This window comes from Halichoerus grypus, chromosome 14 (assembly GCF_964656455.1).
Source record: "Halichoerus grypus chromosome 14, mHalGry1.hap1.1, whole genome shotgun sequence".
NCBI classification, from domain to species: Eukaryota; Metazoa; Chordata; class Mammalia; order Carnivora; family Phocidae; genus Halichoerus; species Halichoerus grypus.
In genome coordinates, this window is record NC_135725.1 from 85,133,186 (window position 1) to 85,159,287 (window position 26,102).

Consider the following 26,102-nt stretch of genomic DNA (forward strand, 5'->3'; position numbering starts at 1 on the left):
AGTTCAAATCACTATCATGACACTTAATTCTGATTTACTGTACCTTTTGCTGCAATCTTGAAAGTGCCTGCGTCCGTGCTGAGCCGGATTGCCCAGCCAGGCCCCACGGGGTCGATGTTAAGATCAGCTTCAATAAAAGAATTTAGGGTAAGGCAGCCCCGGGTGGGCAGGGGGCAAGCCGGGGCCCAGAGGACGAGCCAGCAGAGACGCTGAAGCAGCTCTCCCACGCCTCCCTCCCACCGACTCTTTGTCCCCAGCCCTGTGTTTGCAGCAGCTGGGAAATTTATGGAGGCTCCATAAACGGGTTTTACAGACAGCTGTTAGAGCGTGCGGAGCAAGGCTGGGCTGTCGGGGGACCTAGTCGCAGGCTTACAGCCAAGACACTTAAATATTATGGCCCTACATATATAAAAAGTGTGCTGTGCACGTCCTCTGCTACCTCCCTCCTCCTGACCCAGGAGCACGGGGTTGCTGGCTCGCCAGAGACAAAATACCCACAACCCCTGGCTCCAGCCCCTGCCACCCAGGCCAGGAGCCTCTGGCTGGGCTGACAGCATGGATGCGGGGAGACTCATTCAAACAGCGGTGCCAGGCATGCACTGGCCGCCTCCTCTTCCCTGCCCTCCTGGCCTGCTGTGCTCAGGCTCAGCCCACCAAGTTCTTTTTGCCTCTGGGCCTGGCTCCAGCTATTTTCTCTGTCTTGAAACTCTCCGTTCCCCCCACCTTCTCTGGTCCTGGCCAGTTCGTACGTGTCCTTCCAGAAACTCAGCTGAAATGCTGCTTTCTTAGAGGCATCGCCCCCACCCTCTAAAGTCAGGTGTCCCTGGTTATAAATGCTCATATCCTCCGTAGACTTCTTCATAACATTTATAACAATTGTAATTGCATAATTATTGGTGTCATTATCTGTTTAATGTCTGTCTTCCCCACTGGACAATAAACTCTGTGAAAGCAGGGACTCTTTTTGAATGTATCTCTAGTGCCTCGCACAGAGCCTGGCACTCAATAAATATTCAAGGAAGGAACAAATGAAAGAATGAATGAAGATGCGGAGATGAATCCCACGCAGCCCTGAGACATGGCACAAGGCCAATTGTGCTCAGATCATAAGAGTGGGAGAAAGGTTGGTGGGTGTTCAGTAAAGAGAAGTCACTTCGACAAGGGGGAATCAGGGAAGGCTTCCAGGAAGAGGTGCTACGGGACCTCCTGGTATAGTAAAGTGCTCTAATTCAGAAGCCTCAGCTGTGAAGGTTAAGATGTGAGTCAGAGGTCTAGTCCCTTAGTTTCATTGGGCCTCAGCTTCCTTGTCTTTAAAATGGGAGTAGGATGGAGCTTACATCAGGTGGTTTTTATAAAGGTTAAATGTATTTAGCATAGCGCATGTAATCAGAGTTGCTTTAAGCAGCATGACTACTGAATGTAGCCAGAACTTGGGAATTCCAGGCAAAGGGAGCAGCATGTGTGAAGGTGTTTATGGGGGATAAAAATTCTCCTTGATTCCCTGCTGCCTTGGAAGCCATGTTTTGTATCTCCTGACCTTAGCCTGACCTACTTGACTGGGGGAGAGTGTCTGACCCAGTAAGAGCCCATCATAGGCTGGCCAGCGACCTATGACCGATGGCTGGGCCAGCGACCTATGACCGATGGCTGGGCCGATCAGGTTTCCTCTCTAGGGTGTTTGATTGGAGAGACTTGGGAAGAATTGGCAGGGGAGCTGAAGCTGAAAGAAGCATGATGAAAATATTGCATAACGAAGTAGAAATTATAACTGAGCACAAGGAATCAGAGAGATGCCTCGGATGCCTCTTCTCCCGACCCATCTGTAACCTTGTGATAGAAGTTTTAATTTTTTTTTTTCTTTTTGGGGAGGCAGTGTAGCAATACAATTAAAAACATGTTAGCTGTGTGGGCCTCAGACGGAGGACCTCACCTCTCCGAGCTTCACTTTTCTTGTCTGCAGAAGAGAGATCATTAAAGCAGTTATCTCAGAGAGTTGTTATGTAGATTGAATGTGATAAGATAGTAGATTGTATTACTGTTCACTGATAGCTTCCTCATTAAGAAAAACTAGCCTCATCTAAAAGATCGTGACTGCTTAAGCCTTAACCTCACTCTTTGGGCCTCCAATCTTTCATGGAAAGAAAAAAGGACGAGAAATCTGTTCAACCCCCACACTGGGCATATTCTCCAATGCTGTCATCATATGTGGAAGAGGATAGGTTGGACCATTTGAAATTGTCAATATTCAATCCGATGTTCTGTGGATGTTTGATCCATAAAAGTGGATTTGCCTATGGTTGAATCTTTGAAGAGAAGGATCCCCCAGAGCCACAGAGAACACTGGACTGGGGCATTCCCCCCCAAGGAGATGGAATTGGGGCCTAATCAGGGAACGTTCCCCATGCCTAGGGAATAGACCCCTTAAATGTGTGTCCAGAATGATTTCAGAATCGACAGAGCTGTGACTGCCATATGTCCCCTGTTCTTGTCTCTTCAGAATGGGAGTGTTAACTGTGATTGCCCTGTCCCATTTCACCACAGTGATTGGGCCTGTGGGTGGAAGGTAGCCTGCATTTTCGGCTCATAGATCCCTGAACCAAAATGAGCCACTTCCCTTCCCTCTGATGAAGGGTATTCTAGGCATCATGCAGAAATCTTGGACTTTGAGCTTGCACCAGTGTTTGGAGGGGACTTTGGATTGCTTGCCTAGAGGTGAGCAGGTTCTCTACGTAGAGGGTGTTGAATATGTGGTGGCCAGAAGGCCCGACCATGATAGGTTATTTTATTGGTCACCCACACCCTAGCCCCTTGAAGTCAGTCTTTGGCCATGTTGCTCTAGGCAGAAGCTCTTAAGAGCTCGTTTGTGCTTTGCCACGCTCCTTCCAGCTGAAATAGCCACAACTAGCAAGGGTCTAGACAGAAGGTGCTCCAGAAGCCTGCATCCTGGAAGAAAGAAAATATGTGGCCGGGTCGCAGCCAGTGTGCCCTGGACCGGTAACATGAGCGGGATATAGACTTGGAAGCTTAGAGTTGCTTCTTACAGCAACACAGCCGGCTTATCCTGGCTGCCAGCATGGTATGCAGACAGCTTAGCACAGAGCCTGATTCAGAATAAGTGCCATTGGTTTGTCTGCTGTCTCTTCAGGGGACAGAGTACGATTGCGGTTTGGTACAGAACTTGTTGTAACTGGAGGGAAGGCTACTTGAAGGGGGTGTAGTTAACAATAAAAGTCAAAAGGGGGACTGTATCATGGAGAACTTGGAATAGAAGCCATATGTCTGGCTGAACCAGCCTAGGGGGTACAAAATAAAGTCACCTTTTAATATTCCTTGTGACTCTCCAATCCGATCTCCCCGTAGAGGGAAGAGTGTCTTTCTTCTCTCCCTGTGGCACCTGCTGGCCCCCCTGCCTTCTCCCTTCCCGCTGAACTAAGTCTGAGAGCCTCAGCAGGAGTCTGTTGAAGTTACTGCTCACAGAAAGGATCAGCAAATCTAGTCTGTCCACCAGAGGGAGGGCCTGTGTTCCTGGTTGCTCGTTTCCCCTCCTCACGGTGTCACTGCTGAAAATAGAATGGCCAAAAGCAAGCAGCATAAAAGGAACAATTGATAGATCTCACTATACTGAAGTGTAAAACTTCTAAGTGACAACAGATACCATAAACAAGCTAGAAACAAGCTATAGCCTGGGAGAAAATATTTGCAATTTATATAATAGATAAGGGATTAGCATCCAGAATATATAAAGAATTCTAACAAATCAATAAGAAAAAGACAAATGGCCCAATAGAGCACTCAGCAAATGATAAAAAACAGTCGATTTATGGAAAAGGAAATTCAAATGGCCAATAAACTTGAAGAATGTTCAATTTCACTAGTAATCAAGGAAATAAAACATTAAACTACCATCAACTATATTTCACTCATCAGATTCGTGAAAAAAATTAAATTTGATATTAAATGTTAGGATGTGTGGAAATAGGGACTCTTGCATATTGTGGGTGACAGTGCAAATTGGCACAACTGCTTTGAAAGACAAGCCCACTCGCCGGTATCTCCCCTGGAGAAAATGCTTGTGCGTGTGCATAAGGAGGCCTGCAGGGGGATGTTTGCCGCAGTATTATTCAGAAGAGTAAAAACTCAAAACCTACATGTCCGTCAACAGGAGACTAGCCAGATAAACCCTAGCACGGCCATGCTAGGAAGTACTACGCAACTGTTCATGAGAATGAGATAAATCTGGGGCGCCTGGGTGGCTTGGTTGGTTGAGCATCTGCCTTCGGCTCAGGTCATGATCTCAGAGTCCTGGCATCCAGCCCCGTGTCAGGCTTCCTGCTCAGCGGGCAGTCTGCTTCTCTCTCTCCCTCTGCCCCTCCCCCCTGCTTGTTCTGTCTCTCCCAAATAAATAAAAATCTTAAAAAAAAAAAAAGAATGAGAAAAATCTATGCCATAACATCAAGAGATATCATTGGGTGAATAAAGAAACTCATAAAGCAGGACATCTTTTTTGTAGAGTCAGAGAAATAGAAACATACACGATAATTTTTAAATTTTTTATAGATACAAAGATATAAAAAATATTTGCAAGGATGACTCAAAGGAGAACAGCAATAGTGACCTCTGAGACTGAGGGAAAGGAGCTCACGTGGTGGCACTAGCAGGAAGGTGGTAGGTAAGTGGGGCTAGTGGGAAGGTGTCAAAGAGGATTGAACCTCATTGTTGTATTTCCACACCATCTCACAGAAGGGAAAAAAGGAGAAGGTATTCATGAACTATTTGTGTAATTAAAAATGAATTATGAAGAGAAACAGGCTGTCTGGCTTGTGAACTCCCTCCTCACTGACAGACGGTGGGGAGCCAGGCGTACCACTGATGGGCAATCATTCTTTAGGGTGCAGGTGTGTGTGTGTGTGTGTGTGTGTGTGTGTGTAGAAACTAGATTAGTCAGGATAAGGTAACTGCTAGCACTGACACCCTCAACATCTCAGTGCCTTAACACAACCAAAGTTTATTTCTCATTCATGTCACAATTCAGTGTGCATGGTGGGGGAGGGGATACTCTGTTCCACACAGTCACTCAGGGGCTTGGGCCCCTTCTGTGTTATGGTCTGTCATCTTGTGATGTCTTGTCTCTTCCTCTGCATCTGGCTGCTAAATGGGACACGAGATAGCATGGAGGATTGCTCTGGAGACTTCTAGTCATCTGGCCTGGAAGTGACCAATCCTCATGTTCCATTGGCCAGGACTCAGTCATATGGCCCCACCTAACTGCAAGGGAGACTGGGAAATGTAGTCTAGCATGTGCTCAGGAAGAGGAAACCGGCTTGGTGATCACATAGCAATCTCTGCTTCACTCAGCTATGGTGCTCCAGCTCCATATGGTTGTTTCAGACACACCCTGGCCTACCTTCTTGCAGCACCTTTCCGCATCTTCCTACACCATGCCATGTTCCCCAAGGCAACCTGAGCCTGTCAGCTTTGGAGGGGTTTCCAACTTTGACCATTCTCTGAGCCTAAACCCACCCTCTGCCCCCAGCTCAGGGTCTTGTCTGTAGAGAGCAGAGGAAACCCCTCTCCATCCACCATGTCCAATTACCCACTCTATTTTTAGTTCCTGGAGCATTATTTCCCCTGGGGAAATATTCACCTTGTTACCCAGAGCTAAGGAGTGCACATTTCACTCAGAAGCAACGGGAAACTCTGAGAAGTTTCTGAGTAGGGCACTGATGTAATAAAATACATGCTTGAGAATGGTGAGGAGGGTAGACTGGGTGAGGGGGCTCCTGCCATGGTCCCAGTGATGGGGCGTGGAGCAGAAATGACAGGTCTTATAGAGGTATACTCTGTAGGTTCTGGGGGGGTGCTGTATGGAGGGGACACGAGATGCCTCCCTGGTTTCAGAAGAACAGTGACCCCTAATACTGAGATGGGGGACAGGTCTGGGTTGGGGGGAGTTGGGTAAGTTTCTCCAGGCCTGAGATGTCTGTAGACATTCAGATGGAAGCATCCTATAGGCATCTGGGTAAACAGAAGCAAGGCGTGGGCTCCTGGTGAAGATTTGGGGGTTATAGATGATACTTGAAGTGATTGGATCATAGTAAGTCTGCGTCATAAGAACAAGAAATACTCAGCTCCCCTCAAAACAGGTGAAGAACACGTCCTTGTAATTCCAGCAACCTGAAATTAGGTCAGATGAAAGGATGGACTTCCAGACACCGAGTGACTTCTGACACAGGGCAGAGGAGCGGGACCGGGTTGGGGAAGCACTTGGCAGTGGAGGGAGCTCTGCGTGGGCCACGGTCTTTCTGAGAGGGAGCGGCTCGACCCGAGGAAGGAGGAGCTGTGAGCTAAGGCTGTTCTGGGGCCAGGAACATGGCCCGGGCAGGACTGCATGCAGTCATACCTGTGCTCAGGAGAACCCTGTGCTTTGTGTAATGCTCTGCGGTTGTCATTTTGACATTCTGAACAACTGTATCTTTGAACTTGTATTTTGTAAGTGAAGTCCAATGGGACAATGGAGCGTGCCCGGGAGCAGAGGAGACAACACATACAATGTTTGTGGCCACCACTCCTGGCCTCCCTGTTGGCGTATGGCATTTGCCGTGCCCCTCGAGCGCAGAATTCCAGTGGACCCACAATGCGTGGGAGCCCAGTGATACTCTGAGCAATTAGAAGGTAAACGTGTTCCTCCTTCTACTAAGTGGGGTGCCCACAGCCTCAGGTGGCCACACTTTCCCTTCAATTAAGGATTTGCTGGGAACAGTAGAAAGAAGGCAACATGAACTACCAACCAACCCTTTCATATCCTTTTGGATTCATGCTGCTTCCCTGGATGAGCCAACCACTTACGTTGCAAACCATGACCTCTCAAGTCTCCCTACTCATCAGTAAGCTAAAGGCAGGGAGCGTTAGTAGCGTGTGCATATATCAAGAAGTGAAATAAAAACAGCTGAGTTCATTTTGTGAGGCGTTCCTGCTATTTCGGTGAGAAGGAATATATATATCTCTATGTGAGCGACAAAATAGGTGTATGGTTTTGGTGATTCTGCGTACGAGTTACATGCTCTTATATTTGCATTCAACACTGATATTGCCTAATATTAAGTAAAATGCATGCTAATAATTTAAAATGATTTCTTAGAGTGGCATGAGATCTCAAAAAATGTTTTGATAAGTCGAGAGAGACCACTGAAAAAAAGAAAAACTTTGCATCTGAACATTTTTCATTGTGCTTTTTCCCTGCTTTTCAAACAGGGGGCCCAGGTGTTCATTTGGCACTGGACCCTGCCAATTATTTTGCCAGCCTTGAGTGCAGGGTTTTGCCTCGGACCTGAAGACCCAAGGAATATCTGCCCTGGGGAAAACGTTTTGGCTCACTTGTTTCTTGCCCCAGTATTTGAGTTTCTCTGTAACTTGGCTCTGTCTCTGATCCTGGTGGCCGATGGCCCCATGGTTCGGAGCCAGGCTTGAGCCGGGCTGCTCCAGCTCAAGCCCCAGCTCTGCTTTTGCTGGCTCTGTGGTCTCGGGCAACTTACCTAACCTCTCTGTGTCCTACTTGTGCTGTCTCTTGAATGGGGATTTTGATAATAGTACCTACCTCAAAGAGTCGTTGAGAAGGTTAGATAATACCTGCAGAGTATTTGGAACAGCCCTTGAAACCTATCCAATATGGGTGAGTTCTTATCATTCTAGCATTTTCTACAATTTCGCTATCTGGTGGAGGAAGTCCCTGGCTGCCCTCCCCTCTTGCATCTTGGTGATGCTGGAAGGTGGGGCCAAACTCAGCCCCTGTGCTGAGAAAGGGGCTGTGGGGAGTGGGGCTCCCCAGCAGGACCTGGGCTTCAGGTCTGTGTGTGGGGGGTGTGCTGACCTGGGGGTCCTGTGTGAGGCTGTGAAGATGGCTGTGGGTCTGGGGTTGGGTTGGGGGGATGTTGGAAATCTCTTGGGCCCCATGTCTGTATTAATTTTCTAGGGCTGCCAAACAAAGTACCACAGACAGGATAGTTTAAACAACAGAAATTTATTTTGTCACAGTCTGGGGGCTAAAAGTCTGGGATCAAAGTGTTGGCAGGGTTGGTTTCTTCTGAGGCCTCTCCATGGTTTGTAGATGGCCGCCTTCTTCCTGGATCTTTACAGGGTCTTCCCTCTGTGTGCATCCGTGTTCAAGTCTTCTCTTCTTAAAAGGTCACCAGTCATATTGGATTAGGGCCCACACAGTGACCTCATAACCTTAATTACCCCTTTAAAGTCCCTGCCTCGAAATTCAACCCCATTCTGAGGTCCTGGGGGTTGGAACTTCAACATGTGAATTTTGGGGGACACACTTCAGTCCATAACAATGTCTGTGGATGCACGGCTGTTCTGTGGGTTCCTGTGACCGCCTGATGGCACACCCATGTGTCTGTGTCAGTGTCTGTGTGTATGTCTGTCCGTCCTAGGGTCTGACCTTCAAGGCCCCCAGGTCTCGGTGTACCTGTGTTCATGAGGCCTCCACAGCGTTCAGAGTCAACCTGACTGCGCTGTGAGTGTGTCCACAGCGTGGTAGGTCCTCCAGGACGGCGGAGGTGTGGGGGCCTGGGGATCTGCCCGCCTCTGGGTCCTGTGCATGTGAGTCCCGTCTCGCGTGTGTCTGTAAACGTGAAATCTGATCAGGCATGTGGCTGCAAGGCGGGATTTGAAAGGAGAGGGGAAGGATCATATTAATTTGAGAGTTGAAAGAAGACAGTATGTTTACAAAAGCGAAAGAACAGCGGGTTAAACATATGTTGGCAATGACGCTGAGCGGACAGCAGCTGAGGCTGGGCTGGCTGCAGGGTGGATGCTGTGGCATGTTGGTGTCTTTAAAACTGTCACCAAACCTGATACAGAAGCAAAAACAATGGGACTGAGCGGAATGCAGTGGGGGCGGGGAAGGAGGAAGCAGCGGTGTGTGGTGGGGGGGGTCATCAGGAAGGCCACCGTCGTGGGCACACAGCCGCCCCCCCCGCCACTCTCCACCCACAGTCTGCACCCAAAGCCCTGGAGCAGTAGAGCAGTGGCTGACCCTCACTTTCTCCGCCACCCCCATCTGCCCTGTGTAAATGGGCTTGAGCCCTTTCCTCTGTTGTTTTTGGAAAATCAGTGGCCGTCACTGCCGGCTTCTAACTCGGGGAGCAAACTTTGTCTTGCGAAACAAATGGGAAGGAGATGGGAAGGACAAGAGAGCGATTCTGTTGCCCCCCCCCCCCCCCGCCCCGCGTCCTCCCAACACACGGGCCCTAAGTGGCAGCATCAGTGTAGCTCAGCTGCGGACGTGGGTTTGAAGATCAGCTCTACTGCATGCTAGCCCGTTCCTTCCCTTCCTCCCCTGTTCTTGCTGTAGGGTTCCAGCACTCCCTCTGTTTCACTAACAGGCTAAAAGGCACAGCACTTTCAGGTCATTCTGTCATCTCCAGGTCCCGAGGTACCAATGTCCCCCCTGGGATATACCCCCTGGGCCTTTCTCTTGGTGGCTTCCTTGTGTGCTCTGGAATTGTTGGCTGTAAGCTCTGTTTCCCCGGGGGGCCCATATGCCCTGGGTTGCATCGACAGAGCAGTTAGAGCTTGCCTCCACTGGGGTCTGGTCTCGGATGAGGTTGCTTATTAACTTCCCAGGCTACGTCTCCAGGCTCCAGGCTTGATGCCAGAGTGTGGCCCGGCCCCGGACCTCCCGTTTTCTTTTCCAGCCCTGCCCGGGTTGATGGCAAGTCTTTTGTCTCTTTCACGGACCAGCGGGCAGAAATTTTCCCCCGTAAGTTTTGAGAGGTAGAGTTTCTGTCCTGGCCTTTTCGTAAGTATGGCACTTTCTCATTTCTGTGACGGTTTCTTCTTGGACCCATCATAACCCGGGATTGTCTTTGTGTCTTTTCTCCCTTCCAGCTCCCTGTTCATGCTGTCTGTCGGTTTAGCTAATCTCGGTGCTCTGCAGCTTCATTTGCCACCTGGATCCTCCACCACAGCTTTCTTGGAGGGCAAAAGGCCCCTTGTACCTGTGGCCTTGGCTCTGTTAATCTCCAACTTTTGGTAAGGAGTGTTTCCAGACTCATGCCTTCTTTAATGGCAGTTGCAATTTCGTCTTTGATTTTCCTTGGATTTACAAGTGCTTTGTTTCCTTTCCAAGGTTTCCTGTTTCCTCTTTATCTTTTGTCTGTTCGAACAGACTTTTAGAGTGGATGCTAACTAGAAAGGACAACTACAGAGGTGTCTGGAGATGGTTTATTAAGTTGAATGTTTAAATAAATGGACGGTGCCCGACGGTCGGCGCACAGGGGGGGAATCAGGTGGCCAGGTAGAACGCCCGCTGCAGGCCGGACTTAGCCATGCCACTCATGGCTGCTCACAGGAACTCGGGGCAGGAGAGCTCTGGGCAGAGCCTCTTTCTCTTAGCAAGCAACCTCCCTGGGACTCCTGGCTCCCACCTGCCCCCTCCCCAGGGAGCCCCTCAACCTCAGATCCTGCTCACTGTCCTGACTCTAAGTTCCCTGTTTGTCTGGTCGCTGGGGCTCCCTCTTTCTTGGCTTCGAACTCGGCTGTGCATTTACATTTTTTGGTTATATTTTTATCTTGCATTTTCATGTATGTAGGGGTGGGGATTTCCCATACTGACCCCATGCACTACATTAACTAGAAGTTCCTGGCAAATTAGCTATATACCTTTGAGCAAGACATTTAACATCTCTGAACTTCAGCTTCTTCATCTATAAAATCAGGAGGTTTTATAATGGGAATATCTACAAATAGGTGGTTCTAAGGATTTGGGGAGACAGGCATGCAAAGAGTTTAGCATATACAGTGCTTGGAAATAGTAGGTGTCAAATAAATAGTAGGTATTATTATTACTTCTGTTCCTGTTTCGCATATAAAGATAACAGGCTCAAAGAGATTAAGTAACCTTCCTGAAGTCACACAGCTGGTCAGTGGAATAAACCCCAGATGTTTGAGTCTTCCCAGTCCAGGAGCCAGACATGTGAATAAAGAGGTCTTCAGAATGAGCCGGGCCCCAGTCACCATCTGAATACCCCCTCTTGAGAGACCCCCAAGTGAGAACACCTAGCAGAACCCAGCCAACCCCCAGATTCATGAGCAAAAGCAAATGATTGCCATTCGCGTGAGCCGCTGTTTAGGGCTGGTTTGGGGCACAGTGTTGGACAACAGGACCACTGTTCGGGGGCTTACTAGGCACCGTGAACTCCCTGGGCAGATGCAAGGCAACAGCACTGAGGTCATTTGTTCGTTCATCCATCTACTCAGCAAATACATGCGGTAAAGAAGATAAACAAGATGGGAAACAGATGAACAAGTAAATAAAAAAGAAAATACCAGGTAGTGATAAATGCCAGGGTACAAATAAAACATGATGAGACAGAGTGATGAATGGCGTCTTTTGAACTCAGGTGATCAAGGAAGGCTTCTCTGCTCCCTTGAGGGTGAGGTGAATGTCAAGAGTGAGGGGCTGGCAGCAACCTATCCAAGCCAAAGAATTGCTGGTGGAAATGCCCTACAGTGGGAATGAGCTTGGCGTGTTCGGGCATCCTTTGAAGGCTGGTGTGGCCAGTGAGTGTGGGAGAGGGACGCCAGCAGGTGTGAAGGAGCACGTGTGGGGCTTTATAGCCAAGGAAAGGGTGGTGGGGTTTTGTCCGAATGCAAGGGGAAGGCCCTGGTGGGTATTTTAGCAAGGCGGTGTGTCAGGGTAGGATAAGCTGTGCTGCAGTAACAAACCCTAAAGTCTCAGTGGCTTTCCACCAGAGGAGTTTGCTTTTCTTTTGAGTTGCAGTGAACTGTGTGTTTGGACAATTTCCTCTCACTGGTAACTCAGGAGCTCAGGCTGCCTCCCTTTTGTAGCTCCATCAACTGGTAGCTTCCAGGTCACCATTATGTCCTCTACCTAGGGACAGGTAGAGGAGGGGAGGGAGAGGAGAAGGCACACGAGATCTTATCCACCTTAGCCGGAAGGAAGGAATGCAGATCACTCTGCTCACATCCCATTGGTCAGAACTAGCCACAGGGCCAAGCTAGCCGCAGGGAGGCTGGGGACCTAGAAGAGCTCACAGGTACACCTGAGGGCTCCTAACAGTCTCTCCCGCAGGGAGTAATAGACTTTGATTTCAAGGTAGCGCTTCTGGTGCCTGCAAGATGAACGTGAACCGTGAGCAATGGGAGCCCCAGCTATGATTAGATTCCAAAATTAGAGTCCACTTCTTTCCCTTTTGAATTTGTCACTCATGGCCCTTAGTGCTGGGCGAATTTTACCTCCCCGGACCAAAAAAAAAAATACGGAAACTTGCATCCTGAAAGGATGCTCAGGTCAAAGCTGGAGCCAAAATTTCAAAACCAAAGTTGTTTAATCAGGGAGGCCCTGATTCCCAGACTTTGGGATCATGGATGCGTAAATTCCAAAAACTAATTTGGAAAGCAACAAAAGTTATTTTGTCTTGTAAGTACATACTGCCACTTTATTTCATGACATAAAGGGCATCTTAATATTTATAAGTCAGAAGGAAATAGTAGCACAATAAAGAACATTCCTTTCATAGAAAAGACCGTTGACAGCTTTACACAGATCACACACACACACACGTGCACCACGCATGTGCATAGTCACACGAGTCCAGTATGCACAGATAACGTACGTTAAGTTGGCTTCCTGGAATCGCCCATGAGAACCTTTTATCATCATTAAATAAGTGCATCTGCTCCATGACCTACTGTGGAACGGTTTGGAGTTGCCTTTGTGAGAAGCTAACTGAGGCCGATTACCACTTTGCATTCAAAGAATCACCCTCAAAACTTTCAATTTGGTAGTCACATTTGAAGTCACTGTCTGTCTTCTTTTACTATGATGCCCCCCTCCATTCGTAGCCATACAGCCCTCTTATTATAATAACTAATTTACCCGTTTGAGAGTCTTTCCCCGTAGGGCTCCTAAGATGAATTTTGTGCTTACCCTGTGGCCTAAATTGTACGCCAGAGCATTCTCAATGTTGCACTCCCATTCAGCTGTTTCGCCCTGATGTCTGTCTACAACTTACAGACAGCCCTGCCGTTTCTGCAACTTACAGACAGCCCTGCAGTTCTGCTTATATAATGCCACATTGTCTTTCTTTTTCACATTTCCCTACTTGTATTTCCTGCCTCACTGACAAGCAGTGTTACTTCCCCCAGCTCCCTCCAGTCAGATTGACCCCCCCCCCCCGCCCCCCTCTCCACACAAGACCTCCCTTCTCCTACTTTGGTGCCCTTTGCGCATATCCTTTCTGCCTGGAGCACCTCCTTCTTGTGCCCCGCCTTTCCCTGCCTGGCCAACTTGTATGCATACTTCCAATGGAACATGCTCTGCCTTCTTCCACACAGAGAAGAACCTTGGCGCTCAGCGGACACACCTCCTTTACTGCCCTGAGCCTTGAGGCTGAAATATTGGAGGTGAGGGATACAAGAAAGAAAGGAGGCAAATTTGGCTCCCAGGTTTGGCTGAGCACCTGGAAAGATGTAGTTTCCAATTGGTGAGATGGGGCAGATGGAGGGAGGAGCGGGTTTGGAAGGTGCAGTCAGGAGCCAGGTTCTAGAAGTAGTGTTACGTTGGAAATGCCCACTAAGCATTCAAATGGGCATGTCGAGTAGGCTGTGGGATGAAAAAGGTTTGCGGTTCAGGGAGGAGGATCAGGCTAGAGACAAAGTTGGGAGTCCTCAGTACGGGCTGATATGTAAAACTGTTTTTGGATATGAGATTCTGTGGGATATAGGTCTTTCAGCTGCTGTCCTTTAGCCTGGGACGGCTGGTCCTTCCAGCGGGCCCTGGCCCACCACTTGACCTCACCCTTGCCCCTCTGGCCACCAGCCCTTCACGACAGCTCCAGTCACCCCTCACCTTCCTCCCTACTCTATGTATTCCCACAGCTTTCCTCCTTTGCCTGCTTGGTGACTGCTCCTCATTCTTCAAGGACCAGTGGACATCCGTTTTCTCTGTAGCCTCTTCCTGGAAGAATGAGCATTTTTCTTCTCACTGTAACAACAGGACTTTGACCATTTGTATTGATACCCTTGAGCAGCTTGCTTCACACTATAATGTAATACCTGTGTTGCTGGTAAATATTTTAGAAGATTACCCGATGTGTTTTCTCCTTGGTAATTCCTTCTAGCACCTCAACCCGAGCCTCCTTCCTCCTTAAAACCTTTTTCCCGTGGCTTAGTTCTTCAGGGAAGAAATGATACAAGGTAAAACCAAACAAACAACAAAAACAAAGGGTAACTTCTTGGCTTTGAATTCTCCAATTTCACTGTTAAAAATCCATAGCATCAAGAGAATAAGAAGATAAGCTACAGATGAGGAGAAATCTTTGCAGATAGCATTACCTAGCACATGGGTAAATAGACGTGACCCTCCCCTGTGTCTGGTTTATTTGGTTCAGGCTAGACCTGACCATTAGTGGGCCTTTCAGCTTCTCTCCCCCTACGTCTGGAATTAGAGCTAAGAGACACTTGCCCGTGTCGCAGGTCACTGGAATGTGACCCGACGTGATATGTGGCGGACTGGGGGTACTGTTATGGCAGCCCTGTTAGACTGTGAACAAGGAGAAGAGAAAAGCGGTCTGTTAGAGAGGGTGAAGAGCAGGGGCAGACATGCAGGGAGAAGGAGTAACAGGAGGACATGTGACCCTGGAAAAGCCCCAGAATTTTTCTGTCTGGTGACTGCGTCCATGAGAATCCCCATTTGTTCCACAAATTCTCTTTTTTGCCTAAGCTAGAGTGCATTTCTATTGCTGATAACCAGGTGATCGTTACCATCAAAAGCTGAATCTCCTCCAGACTGTGCACATCTTTTTTTAAGATTTTTAAAAGATTTTATTTATTTATTTGACAGCAAGAAAGAGAGAGCACAAGCAGGGGGAGCAGCAGAGGGAGAGAGAGAAGGAGGTTCCCCACCGAGCAGGGATCCTGACGCAGGACTCGATCCCAGAGTCCCAGGATCATGACCTGAGCCAAAGGCAGATGCTTAACCGACTAAGCCACCCAGTCACCCCCTTTTTTAAGATTTTATTTAATTATTTGAGAGAGAGGGAGAGAGCATGAGCAGGGTAGGGGCAGAGGGAGAGGGAGAAGCAGACTCCCTGCTGAGCCGGGAGCCCAACGCAGGGCTGGATTCCAGGACTCTGGGACCATAACCTGAGCTGAAGGCAGACGCTTAACCCACTGAGCCACCCAGACACATCTTGAGGGCAAAACCGACTCTCTAAATCCAGAAGCCTGGCCAGGACTCTGAGTGAGGGATTAAGGGAACAACCACTGTCCATGGAAGAGTAGGACTCCATTCGACAGAACGTTCTCCAGGACTCTAGGAATCCTGTTCAAAAGGTCTGTATAGCGAAGCTACAGGCATTCAATTTGGAGTTTGATGCCTCTGACCCCCACTTACCACAGTGCGACTTAGGAAGCCCCAATTTCCATAGTTGTCATATGCGGATCATAATCCCTGTGTCATGGGATCCATGTCGGTGTTGAGGGAAATGATTTATGCAGAAGGGCCGAGCCCAGTGCCTGGCCCAGGGAAATGCCTGTGAATGGAAATTGTCGTGATTTCTAACTGATATTGAGAATGACACTGTTCATTCAAGAAATATTTGTTGTGTACCTAACTGTGGAGTGGCAAAAAGAGAGACAAGACTCCTAAGGTGCCGGCCCTCCCGAAGCCTACCGTCTGCCTTCTTTGTGCCAACTCTCTGGAGCAAGCTCCTCTTGACTAAAAAGTGTATTGAAAGAATCACAATTTGGGTCTGTCATTATGTGGTGCCTCTGTATGATAAAAGCAGTTCTGCACGTGGTTATGGTTTCTGAGTTTCAACAGCACTGTTTGTGGTTGTTCTGTGTTTATTTTTCATATCCTTCCAGTCAGACTCCGTGAAAGAGAGCCAGCCACATTTGCACACCTGTGCCACAAACACGTTCATCCCACCTGCCTGCCTTCTGCTCCTGTGAGCCTCTGTGTTCAGTCTGAGAGCACAGACCAGATCAGCAACTGTGCAGATCAGGGCAAAGTTCTGTTGCAGCGAGCAAGACTGATAACTGATGAGATTTTACCCCCGCTCTCTTAAGGCAGAATCAATCCGTTCTACTTCCCACAGATCAATACCAGAAAGTGGCCTGAGGAGTAATGATGTATTTATTAATTGGGAGAACTTTATGGGGGGTCGGCGGGGGGCAAAGAGGACAAAAGTGAGCGGTGGTGATCTCAGGTTCAGGAGGCTGGCCAAGATGCTGTTTGGCCTGCATGGGCAGGGCCTTCCAAGCAGCAAAGACCTGCTCTCCAAACTGCTGGCCGCACTTCACTGAACACCCTTTGGCATCTTACCATGTCTGACATACGCTGACTTTTCTCTTTCCTGATTATACTCATTATTAAAATTGTGAAAAATCTTAATTGCCTTCCTCCCTGATAAGGAAACTGATTGTTTTTGATTTTATTGTTTATCTTTTTCCAGATGTGTTGAAATAGAATTGACATGTACGTTGTGTAAGTTTAAGGTATACAATATGATGATTTGATACACATATGTATTGTGAAATGGTCACCATTGGAAGATTGGTTAACACACCCATCACCTCGCACAGTTAGCATTTGCGTGTTTAGTGAGAACATTTAAGATCTACTCTCTTAGCCACTTTGCAGGATACAATATGGTGTGGTTAACTCTAGTCACCATGCTGTGTGTTAGATCCCCAGAACTTGTTCATCTTGTAACTGGCAGTTTGTACCCTTTGACCATCTTCATCCATCTCCCACCCCCCAGTGCCTCTGGCAACTACCCATCTACTCTATCAGTTCTGTTTTTTAGATTCCTCATATAGATGAACTTATCCAGTATTTGTCTTTCTCTGTCTGATTTTTTCACTTAGCCTCTTGTCCTCATGGTTCACCCATATTGTCACAAAGGCAGGATTTCCTTCTTTTTAATGACTGAATAATATTCCTCTGTGTGTGTGTGTGTGTCTGTGTGTGTCTGTGTGTGCGTCTGTGTCTATGTATCTCAAACTTTCTTTATCCATTTATCCCTCAAAAGACACGTGTGTTGTTTCCATCTCTTGGCTATCGTAAATAATGCTGCAGTGAACGTGGGAGTACAGTTGTCTCTTTGAGATCTCATTTTCATCTCCTTTTATATAGAAGTGGGATTGCTGGATGACGTGGTAGTTCTGTTTTAAATTTTCTGAGGAACTTCCACACTGTTTTCCAGGGGAACAGTGATTTTAAATGGCATGTCAAAATGACCGGCCTCAGGAGGTGACCATGATTGACAAAGCCAATTTCCTAGCCTCCCTTACAGTTAGGATGGCCATGTGACCCATTTCTGGCCCTTGGGATCTTACCAGATCTGCTGGGGATTTCCTGGGAAAGATTTTGCTCCCCACCTGCTTTCATGCTGTGAAAGAAGAGACTGTGACATCTGAAGCTGGAGGAGCCAGTGAGGGAACAAGTACAAACATAAAAGACAACCACCTGAGGATGTCAGCAAAGGATAGAAGGACAGGTGTTCTCCTCTAACAGGGAGACTGAAGGTAGATGACTTCTGGCTGGCAAAATAAATGCCTATTGTTCAAGCCACTCTTGGTTGGGTGTTGTGTTATTTGTGTCCATATTCTTAAGATGCTAAAATATAGATACAGATAGGCTAAAATAGAAAATGAAAAATCTCTATCCTCCCCCTACAGATAGCCACTGTTAAACTATTAATGTTTGGTATGCATTTTCAAGTATCTAATGCATTTTAATACATATAAATATTCATAAATACATATAAAATTAACAGGCTCATAGAATAAATGCATTCTGTTCTATACCCTGTTTTGGTTTATTTTCTTACTTAACAAAATATCATGGTATATTTCTATGTCAGTACAGCTTTCTTTTTTTAATGACTCAATCTTCTATTGCTAGACATTTAGGATATATCCAATATTTTCTCATTATAAGCAGTGCTGAAATAATTATCCTGAACATACATCTGTGTGCACTTGCCTGATTGTTAGACATGGACAGAGGGTATGCACGTATTAAATGTTGACACATCTATGTATTAAACAAATGTTTATTGAGGGGCTAATACATGGGGCACATTTATGCTTGATGAACAGATACCATGGTGGAGCTTTTAGTCTGGTGGGGAGACTGAGAATTTAACAGGTAAACAAATAGTAAATAGTTACACATTGTGATGAGTGGTAAGTGGGAAATGAACAGATGTGGTATGAATACAATATGAAGCTACTTAGATGACCAGCGAAGGCCTCCAAAGAGGTGACATTTAGCTGAGAGTTTAAGGATGAGAAGGGCCCAGACCCTGTAAAGATGGTGAGGAGGAATGCTCTAGGTGAAATCCCCCAGGGAAGAAAGAGCTTTCATATTTAAATATCTAAAAGGAAACCAGTATGGCTAGAGCAGCTGAGAAGATGGAGGGGCAGGCAAGGTCCAGAGAGCAAGAGATCTGGTCAGTTGCGTTGTGTTGGAGCATTTGAGTTTATTTTATTTTTTGGAAAGTCACTGGAGGGCCTTAAGAAAGGAAGTGACTTGCTGTTTTATTATTTTTTTTTTAATGATAGCTCTGGTTGCTGTTTTCCATTGTTTGAATGGAGGCAAAACCAGGAGACTAGTAAGGATGTTATTGAAGTGATCTGGGCAAGATAATATGGCTTGGAGTGGAGTATTAGGAATATACAAATGGATCAGTGGATAGAAACAAAGCATTTATAAACAGGGAACTCAGTATATGATAAAAGTGTGTATTCCTACACTGGTGGTCCACAATTTTATTTACTGAAGTTTTATATTATATTTTATTATTTTTTTAAAGATTAATTTATTTTAGAGATGGGGAGGGGGAAAAGGAGAGAGAGAATCTCAAGCAGACTCCCCACTGAGCTCGGAGCCCAACAAGGAACTTGATCCCAGGACCCTGAGATCATGACCTAAGCCAAAATCAAGAGTCAGACCCTCAACCAACTGAGCCACCCAGGTGCCCCTATGTTATATTTTAATATGTTAGATAACCAGTATTACTGCTCTAACAGATACTAAAATGTAAGTTATTATATTAATATATGATATAAAATATATATAAAGTATGTTATAATGTTTCATGTTATATTTTATATTCATTATTCTTATAAATTTAATATAATACTATTATTCAATTTGAAAAATTTTCTGCATATTTTCCCATATTTATTTGTCAAAATCAGTTTTAAAATAATTTTGTCATGTTCCATTGCATCACATCCCCCAAATCATATTGGTTCTTTGATTTAGATTCCACTAAATTGATAAATTGAGTTAGGGGAGATATGACATCTTTGCAATATTGAGACTTCTTCCCCAGGGATTTATTATGTTTTTCCTTTTAATAAGGACTTCTTTTATGTTCTTTCAGTAAGGTTTTATAGTTTTCTTTCTATGGGCCTTCCCATTTCTTGTTAACGTTAAGCCCAGCTATTTTATAATATTCGTTGCTAATGTGAATATAATTTTCTTTAAAAAAATCATACTTTCTAAATAGAAATCACTGGTATTTAGTGCTATATTTAGGGGATCCTATAAGTAATACCTCTCTCCCTCATCTGAATTTGGAAGAAACTGAGGCATAGATATAGGAAAGTGACATAGGAGATAAAAGTCCTGGAAATTGACGGAAAAATGTAGCTTTTGATCTGTAGCCAAGTCGACTTGCTATAATAGTTCCCCCTGAACTGGAGAGATTTACCTCTATAGTAGCTGGACAATAGTATCTCTCTGCACAAGAAACAAGTCCACTTGCCACATGTCGGGAGAACACATAAAAATATTTGCTCTCTGCAATCAGCCAAAGTCAAAAAGAACACAGAAGTTTCAATGGAAAGGAAGTCTTTTCCCTTCACATTTAGAAAAGCCATTGATTTTTGGTGTTTACCTTATAACTAGCCATTTCACCAAAAGCTTTAAGATTTTTGGCTGATTCTCTTCAATTTTTGTTTTTAGGTACACACTTAAATAGTGAACAGATAATGACAGTTTTGTCTCTTCCTTTCCAATATTTGTTTCTTATTTATTTTTCATATCTTATTGCATTGGCATTAGTCTCTAGCAGCTATGGCAGGCATCCTTGTTTTGTTTCTGACTTAAATGAGAATACCTTTAGTGTTTCACCATTAAATATGTTCGTTGATGGCTTCTGATAAACTTTATCACGTTAAGAAGTTTAAATTTTCTTCCTAGTTTACTAAGAGGTTTTTTAAAAATTTGTAATTGGTGTTGAAGTTTATCAAATACTTTTAAAGCATCTGTCTTGTTGAAATACCCTGTGATTTATTTTTCTTTAGCAATGCACTCAATTTATAGATTCCCTGATGGTGAATTATTCTTTGGAATAAATCTTGCTTGATCATAGTGGATTTTGACTTGTTTTACATCAAGTTGGATTCAAACTACTAAAATTTTGTTTAGTAGCTTTACAACTATTATATACTTAAGTGGGTTGGTCTATAGTTGTGATTCACATATTAGAGATAATTGGAGAACTTTCAAAAGGTGGTCCTGGCTCAGATGAGTTTGAGAAATGCCAGGTTAAACAGTTTCTTTACCCCTGGGCTTCACAGAGACTTTAATATACAAACAATTATTGTGATTCTCCAAAAGGTAGACTATAAATGGAAGTACTTTCTCAAGTTGTTTGACTATAGAGCCTCTTTTTTCAAATAATCCATATTAAATTATCTGGACACCAGTGTTCTATACTGATCTGCAGTTCTCCTTTTTGGTGTAATCTCTATCAGATTTTTTTTTTTTTTCCTGTGTAACAGTTTAAAAAACATAGGGATTGTATGTCCCCTAATGGTTTGAAAAAAACTTGTCTGTAAAACCATCTGAACCAGTGGCATTTCTGAGTGAGACAGACACTTGGAATGCACACACTTACCTCGCTTCCCCACAGGACATTTTCCCCAACAACCAGTTCTGCTTAGAAAAGCCTAGAATGTGTGAAAATTAGACTTGATGTATTAGCAAATTGATGCCAGTCACTCTTGCATGGCCCTCAGCTCTAAAGGCTCCAGCCTTCTGACCACAATTCTTTCAAATAGCAGGCCAGCTTCTGTCTGGGAATGCCTTCCTGGGGCTGTATAGGACATTTTTGGTTAAAGATGCAGAGTTTGCTCCTGTCTTTGGTACCAGCCATTCTAGCTGAGAGTCAAGTTCTGGACCCCACTCCTCATCCAGCTTCATCTTATCCTCTGGCCTGCACCTCTTCCCAAGTACTGTAAGGCATCACTTCTGTAAACCTCTAGATGCTTCCCTCCAGGGCAGTCCCGTAACCCTGATTGTGGGCCTCTGTGGGTAAATCATTTGCCCAGCATAAAGGGGAGGCAGAGAATTGCTGGGAGATTGGGGTCATTTTGAGAGGTCTGTTATTAATAGGGTCTGAGGCCTGGCTAAGCTTGTGTTGGGTCAATTAGGACAGTGCGGTCTCCTGAACTGGAGTGAGCAGAGTTGAAGGAATGGCCCAATGTTCACTAAAGCCTGGGGGTGGGGGGGCAGGTGTCTTCCCTGCAAGAGGCCAATGTGTGTGTGTGTGTGTGTGTGTGTGTGTGTGTGTGTGTGTGTAAGCTGGGGCGGGGGGGGGGGTGTCTTCCCTGCAAGAGGCCAACGTGTGTGTGTGTGTGTGTGTGTGTGTGTGTGTGTAAGCTGGGGCGGGGGGGGGGGGTGTCTTCCCTGCAAGAGGCCAACGTGTGTGTGTGTGTGTGTGTGTGTGTGTAAGCTGGGGTGGGGGGGGCGGGTGTCTTCCCTGCAAGAGGCCAACGTGTATGTGTGTGTGTGTGTGTGTGTGTGTGTGTGTGTGTGTGTGTGTTGTTCATCTCGCGCCAAGAGGCCTGGGGGCGTCCAGGATTCTTAGGCTGTGCTGAAGGGCTGATTGAGTGAGGCCTAGGAGAGCTGAGTGGGCTGCGGGGCCCTCCAAGAGACCAGCTTGGCGGAGGGGAGACTAGTGCCCAGACTCCAAGAGGCCTGCGGCTCCCGGGCTCGGAGGCCGGGCTGGGGGCCGCCCGCGGGCTCGGGGAGGCCGGGCCGGGCCGGGCCGGGGGCGGGGGGGGGGGTGGCTAGCGGGCTGAGCCTTGGGGGAGGCCAGGGGGAGGCGGGGTGCCGGCCCGGGCGGCGGCGCGGGCTCCGGACGCGAGGGCTCCCGCTCCCTCCTCCCGCCCGAGCCAGCCTCGGGCACCCGGCGCCTCCCCCGGAGCCAGCGCCAGAGCCGGGAGGCCCGGAGCCCGGCCCGCCGCCGCGGCCCGCCGAGGGAGCCGCGGCCGCAGTTGTCGCTGGTGCCGCCGCCGCCGCCGCCGCCAGGCCGCGCCCCGCCCCTGCCGCCGCCGCCGCCGCCGCCGCCGCTCCCCGGTGAGGCTCGCGCTCGAGCTGCGGCGCCGGCCCCGCCGCCTGGGCCCCGGGCCCGGCCCCTCCCGCGCCGCCCGGGCGATGAGAAGCTGCTTCTGCGTGAGACGGAGCCGGGACCCGCCGCCGCCGCAGCCGCCGCCGCCCCAGCGGGTAACAGTTAAGTGAGGCCGGGCGGGCCGGGCGCCGCGGAGGCTCGGTGGAGCCGGCCCTACTGCCCCGGCGGGCGGGCGGGCGGGCGGGCGCGGGCCCCGGGCCGAGGGGCGGGCGGGCGGGCGGGCGGGCGGAGCCGGGCCGCGCCGAGGCCTGCGGGCTCGGTGCCCGGCCCACCGCGGGGACAGGCCCGGCGGCCTCTGCCCAGAGTCCGCGCGCGCCGAGACTTCTCCAACACCGGCTTGGCCTTGCGGCGGGCAGGCGGGAGGGAAATCAGGGATCCGAATGCCAGCAGTCCCCCCCGCCCCCCGGGCCGGACAGGTGAGGGTCCCCGAGAGCCACCCCCCGCCCGGGTAGGTGGTGAGGCGGCCCACCTGTGCCCAGGCCTCTGCGGCCACCTGCACAGACTGGGGACAGTCGTTTCACTGGCCCGGCCTGGGGTTCAGCTCTGTGTGGTCACGTGGGTGCAGACCAGCTTGCACCTGAGCCTTGAGCATCATCTGGGGTGCGGCCTTCTCTGTGACCTGGACACAGCAGAGAGGACACCCAAATGTCAGGGCACCTGTCTAAAGGTGAGGTGCCCGGCCTGGGCACCCAAGACCCAGAGTACCCATCCTGGAAGCGTGGTGGGTGTGTTGATGAGCACCCCATGAAGACTGCAGCCTAAGTGAGGCTCCGGGGCAGGGGCTGGTAGAGGAGCTATGGCTGAGCACCAGGGGACATCAGATCCCCAGCGACAGGCCCAGGTGAAGAAGGCAGACCCATGAGCATCTTTGTCCTCTTTGTTACCAACAGACAATTCTTCCTAAATTATCAGCCTTTCTCACTACTAAAGATGTGACTCTTCTGTCCCCTGCCTCTCAGCCTCTTCAGCAAGGAACAGAGAGGAAGGCCCCAAGAAGGCAAAAGGCAAATGGTTGTTGCCCCTTCTCTGCTCCCCACCCCCACTCAAGAGCCAGCGCCCACTCAGATTTCTGCCACAAAAGCCACAGCAGGCCCGCGACTCTTTAGGGGCCTTTGTCTCTGTTGGTTCCTTCTCAGTATAATCTCATCGTACATTTCTCGACAGCTGGCTGGATCTCATCTCATTTTAACAGGGGGTGGAAAAAAGTCTTATCAGCTGCACCAGAGAAGCCTTAGAAAAGTTAGGGGATAAGCTCTGCCCAGACAAACCAAAAAGCTCAGGGTACTCAGAAGGTTAGTTACAGGACATAAGGGACACCTTTCTTGTTCACTGGAAATTGTTGTGGCACTTTGAGATATTGGGCCATGCAGAGAATATTTAAATGGAGCCTCTGAGAGATGGGACCTCTGCTGGGATCTGGGCATCAAGGCCCATGTGAACCAGTTGATTGGTTCATTTGAGCCCAGAATCATCTTTTCTGATCAACATTTTTCCTTCCTTCCTCCTAGCTCTTAGGCCACACTCCTGATTTATGCTGAAGGCATTTCCCTGCCTGCCTCCATCCCACTGACGGGCTTTCCCCACATCCAGCTGCAGCAGTGCACCATGGTTAAATACAGGGACTTTAGAGTTAGACCTCAGCTGAATCCTTGGCTTTCCTACTTACTGTGTGTTCTTGCATAAATTAATGAACTTTTCTGAGCCTCAGTTTCCTCATCTGTAGAGTGAGGCTAACATCTATCTCATAGGATTATGGTGAGCCGTGAAAAAAATATTGCAAGAGAAGCATTTAGCTCTGTGTCTGCCACCGGGCAAGTGGTCAGTAAAAGTTAGTGATTATCATTAAGTGTTTGTTAACTTATTAATCAGAAGAGTAGCTTCATTTTTACTTTTTCTTTACAATGTCTTTTTGTTTGTGGTTATTATTTAGCTCTCCTTAGGACAACTAGGAGGGGATGAAAGAGTAAGAACACAGGGCTTGGATTTGAATCTTAGTCTATTTCCTGCAATCCGAGTGACCCTACGCAGGTCATGGAACCTCACGGAGCCTTTCTTTCTTTCTTTCTTTCTTTCTTTCTTTCTTTCTTTCTTTCTTTCTTTCTTTCTTTCTTTCTTTCTTTCTTTCTTTTTCTTTCTTTCTTTCTTTCTTTCTTTCTTTCTTTCCTTCCTTCCTTCCTTCCTTCCTTCCTTCCTTCCTTCCTTCCTTTCTTCTTTCTTCTTTCTTTCATCTTTCTTCTTTCTTTCTTTCTTTTCTTTCTTTCTTTCTTTCATTCAAATATTTTATTTATTCATTTGAGAGAGAAAGAACACAAGGGGAGAGGCAGAGGGAGAGAAAGAAGCAGACTCCCCACTGAGCTGGGAGCCGGACATGGGGCTCGATCCGAGGACCTAGAGATCATGACCCAAGCCAAAGGCAGATGCTTAACCATCTGAGCCACCCAGGTGCCCCTCACAGAACCTTTCTGAATCCTGATTTCCTTCTGTGTAAAAGTGGCATAAGAATATAACCTACCCCATAAGGCTGAATGAGTTGATGTATGCGAATGCATGTGGCACTGCAGAGGGTGTGGGGGAGTCCTCACCAAATTTAGGTGGAAGCCAGAGGCAGACCCTGGTTTTCTGGGTTAGACAGTTTGGAGTGGGGAGGGGTTATAAGAAAAAGAAAACAAGAATATCTTGCTTTTGTACATTTTACCAAACCACCCGACCATGTGAACACATTGCTGGGTCCTCCCAGGAAAGGGGTGAAGGGGTGAGGGGTGGGGGTGGCCGAAGGTTCATTGCTATTAGTTTCATGGCAAATCTGCTTCTGGGGGAGTCCGAATCCAAAAGTCGTGGGCCCCTCTGCCTCAGCAGGTTGGAAGTGCTCCATGCTTCCTGTTCAAAGAGCGACATCCTTTGCCACACTGGAAAGTAATGATGGAGTTGGAGCCAAGCATGGGAAATGTCAAAGGTGCTATTATGATGATGAAGATAACAAATGACTACATGGCTGATGTGGTGGGCCGAGGACGCTGTATTTAGTTGGTTGCGGTTGAATGAGCAGAGTCTCCTTTGCTGGTTGGGTTGTGGGAGGGGAGGCCTGGAGTCCTTGAATGAGCTGCCTCTCTCAGGCTGTTCTTGCTCTCTCGGAGGCCCTCCCCGGCCAGTGTTTCCCGGGCCCCACTGGCTCTCCTTGGCCTCCTGCTTGCGGCTGCCCTTGAGAGTTGTGGTTTCCCTGCGTCCTGTGCACGTTGGCCGTGGGGTTGCCTGTGCTAGCCCTCCTCCTCTCCGCCGTGTGGGAGGCCGAGCCCCCACAGGCTGTACCTGACATTACCTCCCTTGTTGGGGACAGCCTGTGGGCACGTGTTTAGTTTACCTGACGCACTTTTGGCGAGATGAGCTTGTGCAGGCTGAAATGTAAGAGGCCCATGGGCCTGGAGTCGGGGGGCCGCAGACCCAAGCTTTGTAGCTCCTCCTTCCCTGAGGACCAGAGGACCATCTTGTTGGGCTGTGGCTAGAATCAACATGAGATCTTTCTAGACACACACACACACACACACACGCACACACACACAAGGCATAGTGTGTGTGTATGTTTTAAACAGATACTGATCAGCAAAGCAAAATATTCAAAAGAATATTCCTTGACCCTTT

General features: G+C 47.8%; 1 protein-coding gene across 5 annotated transcripts in view; it reads left to right on the forward strand.

The window, feature by feature from the left end:
- MVB12B (multivesicular body subunit 12B) overlaps positions 1 to 26,102 on the forward strand; it is a 260,387-nt gene that overhangs the window by 52,064 nt on the left and 182,221 nt on the right. The window contains exons 5-6 of one of the 5 annotated variants that reach the window (XM_078061777.1): positions 4,558 to 4,669; positions 9,895 to 10,038. The exons of 2 other annotated variants lie outside the window; for them this stretch is intronic. Coding sequence is in view for 1 of the 3 variants with exons in the window: in XM_078061776.1 (XP_077917902.1) it covers positions 22,493 to 22,567 (75 nt within the window). In the remaining 2 variants the exon portion in view is untranslated. Of the gene's footprint in view, positions 1 to 4,557; positions 4,670 to 9,894; positions 10,039 to 22,389; positions 22,568 to 26,102 lie in introns of those variants that run through there. 2 more of the 5 variants (XM_078061778.1, XM_078061776.1) reach the window with 2 other exon arrangements.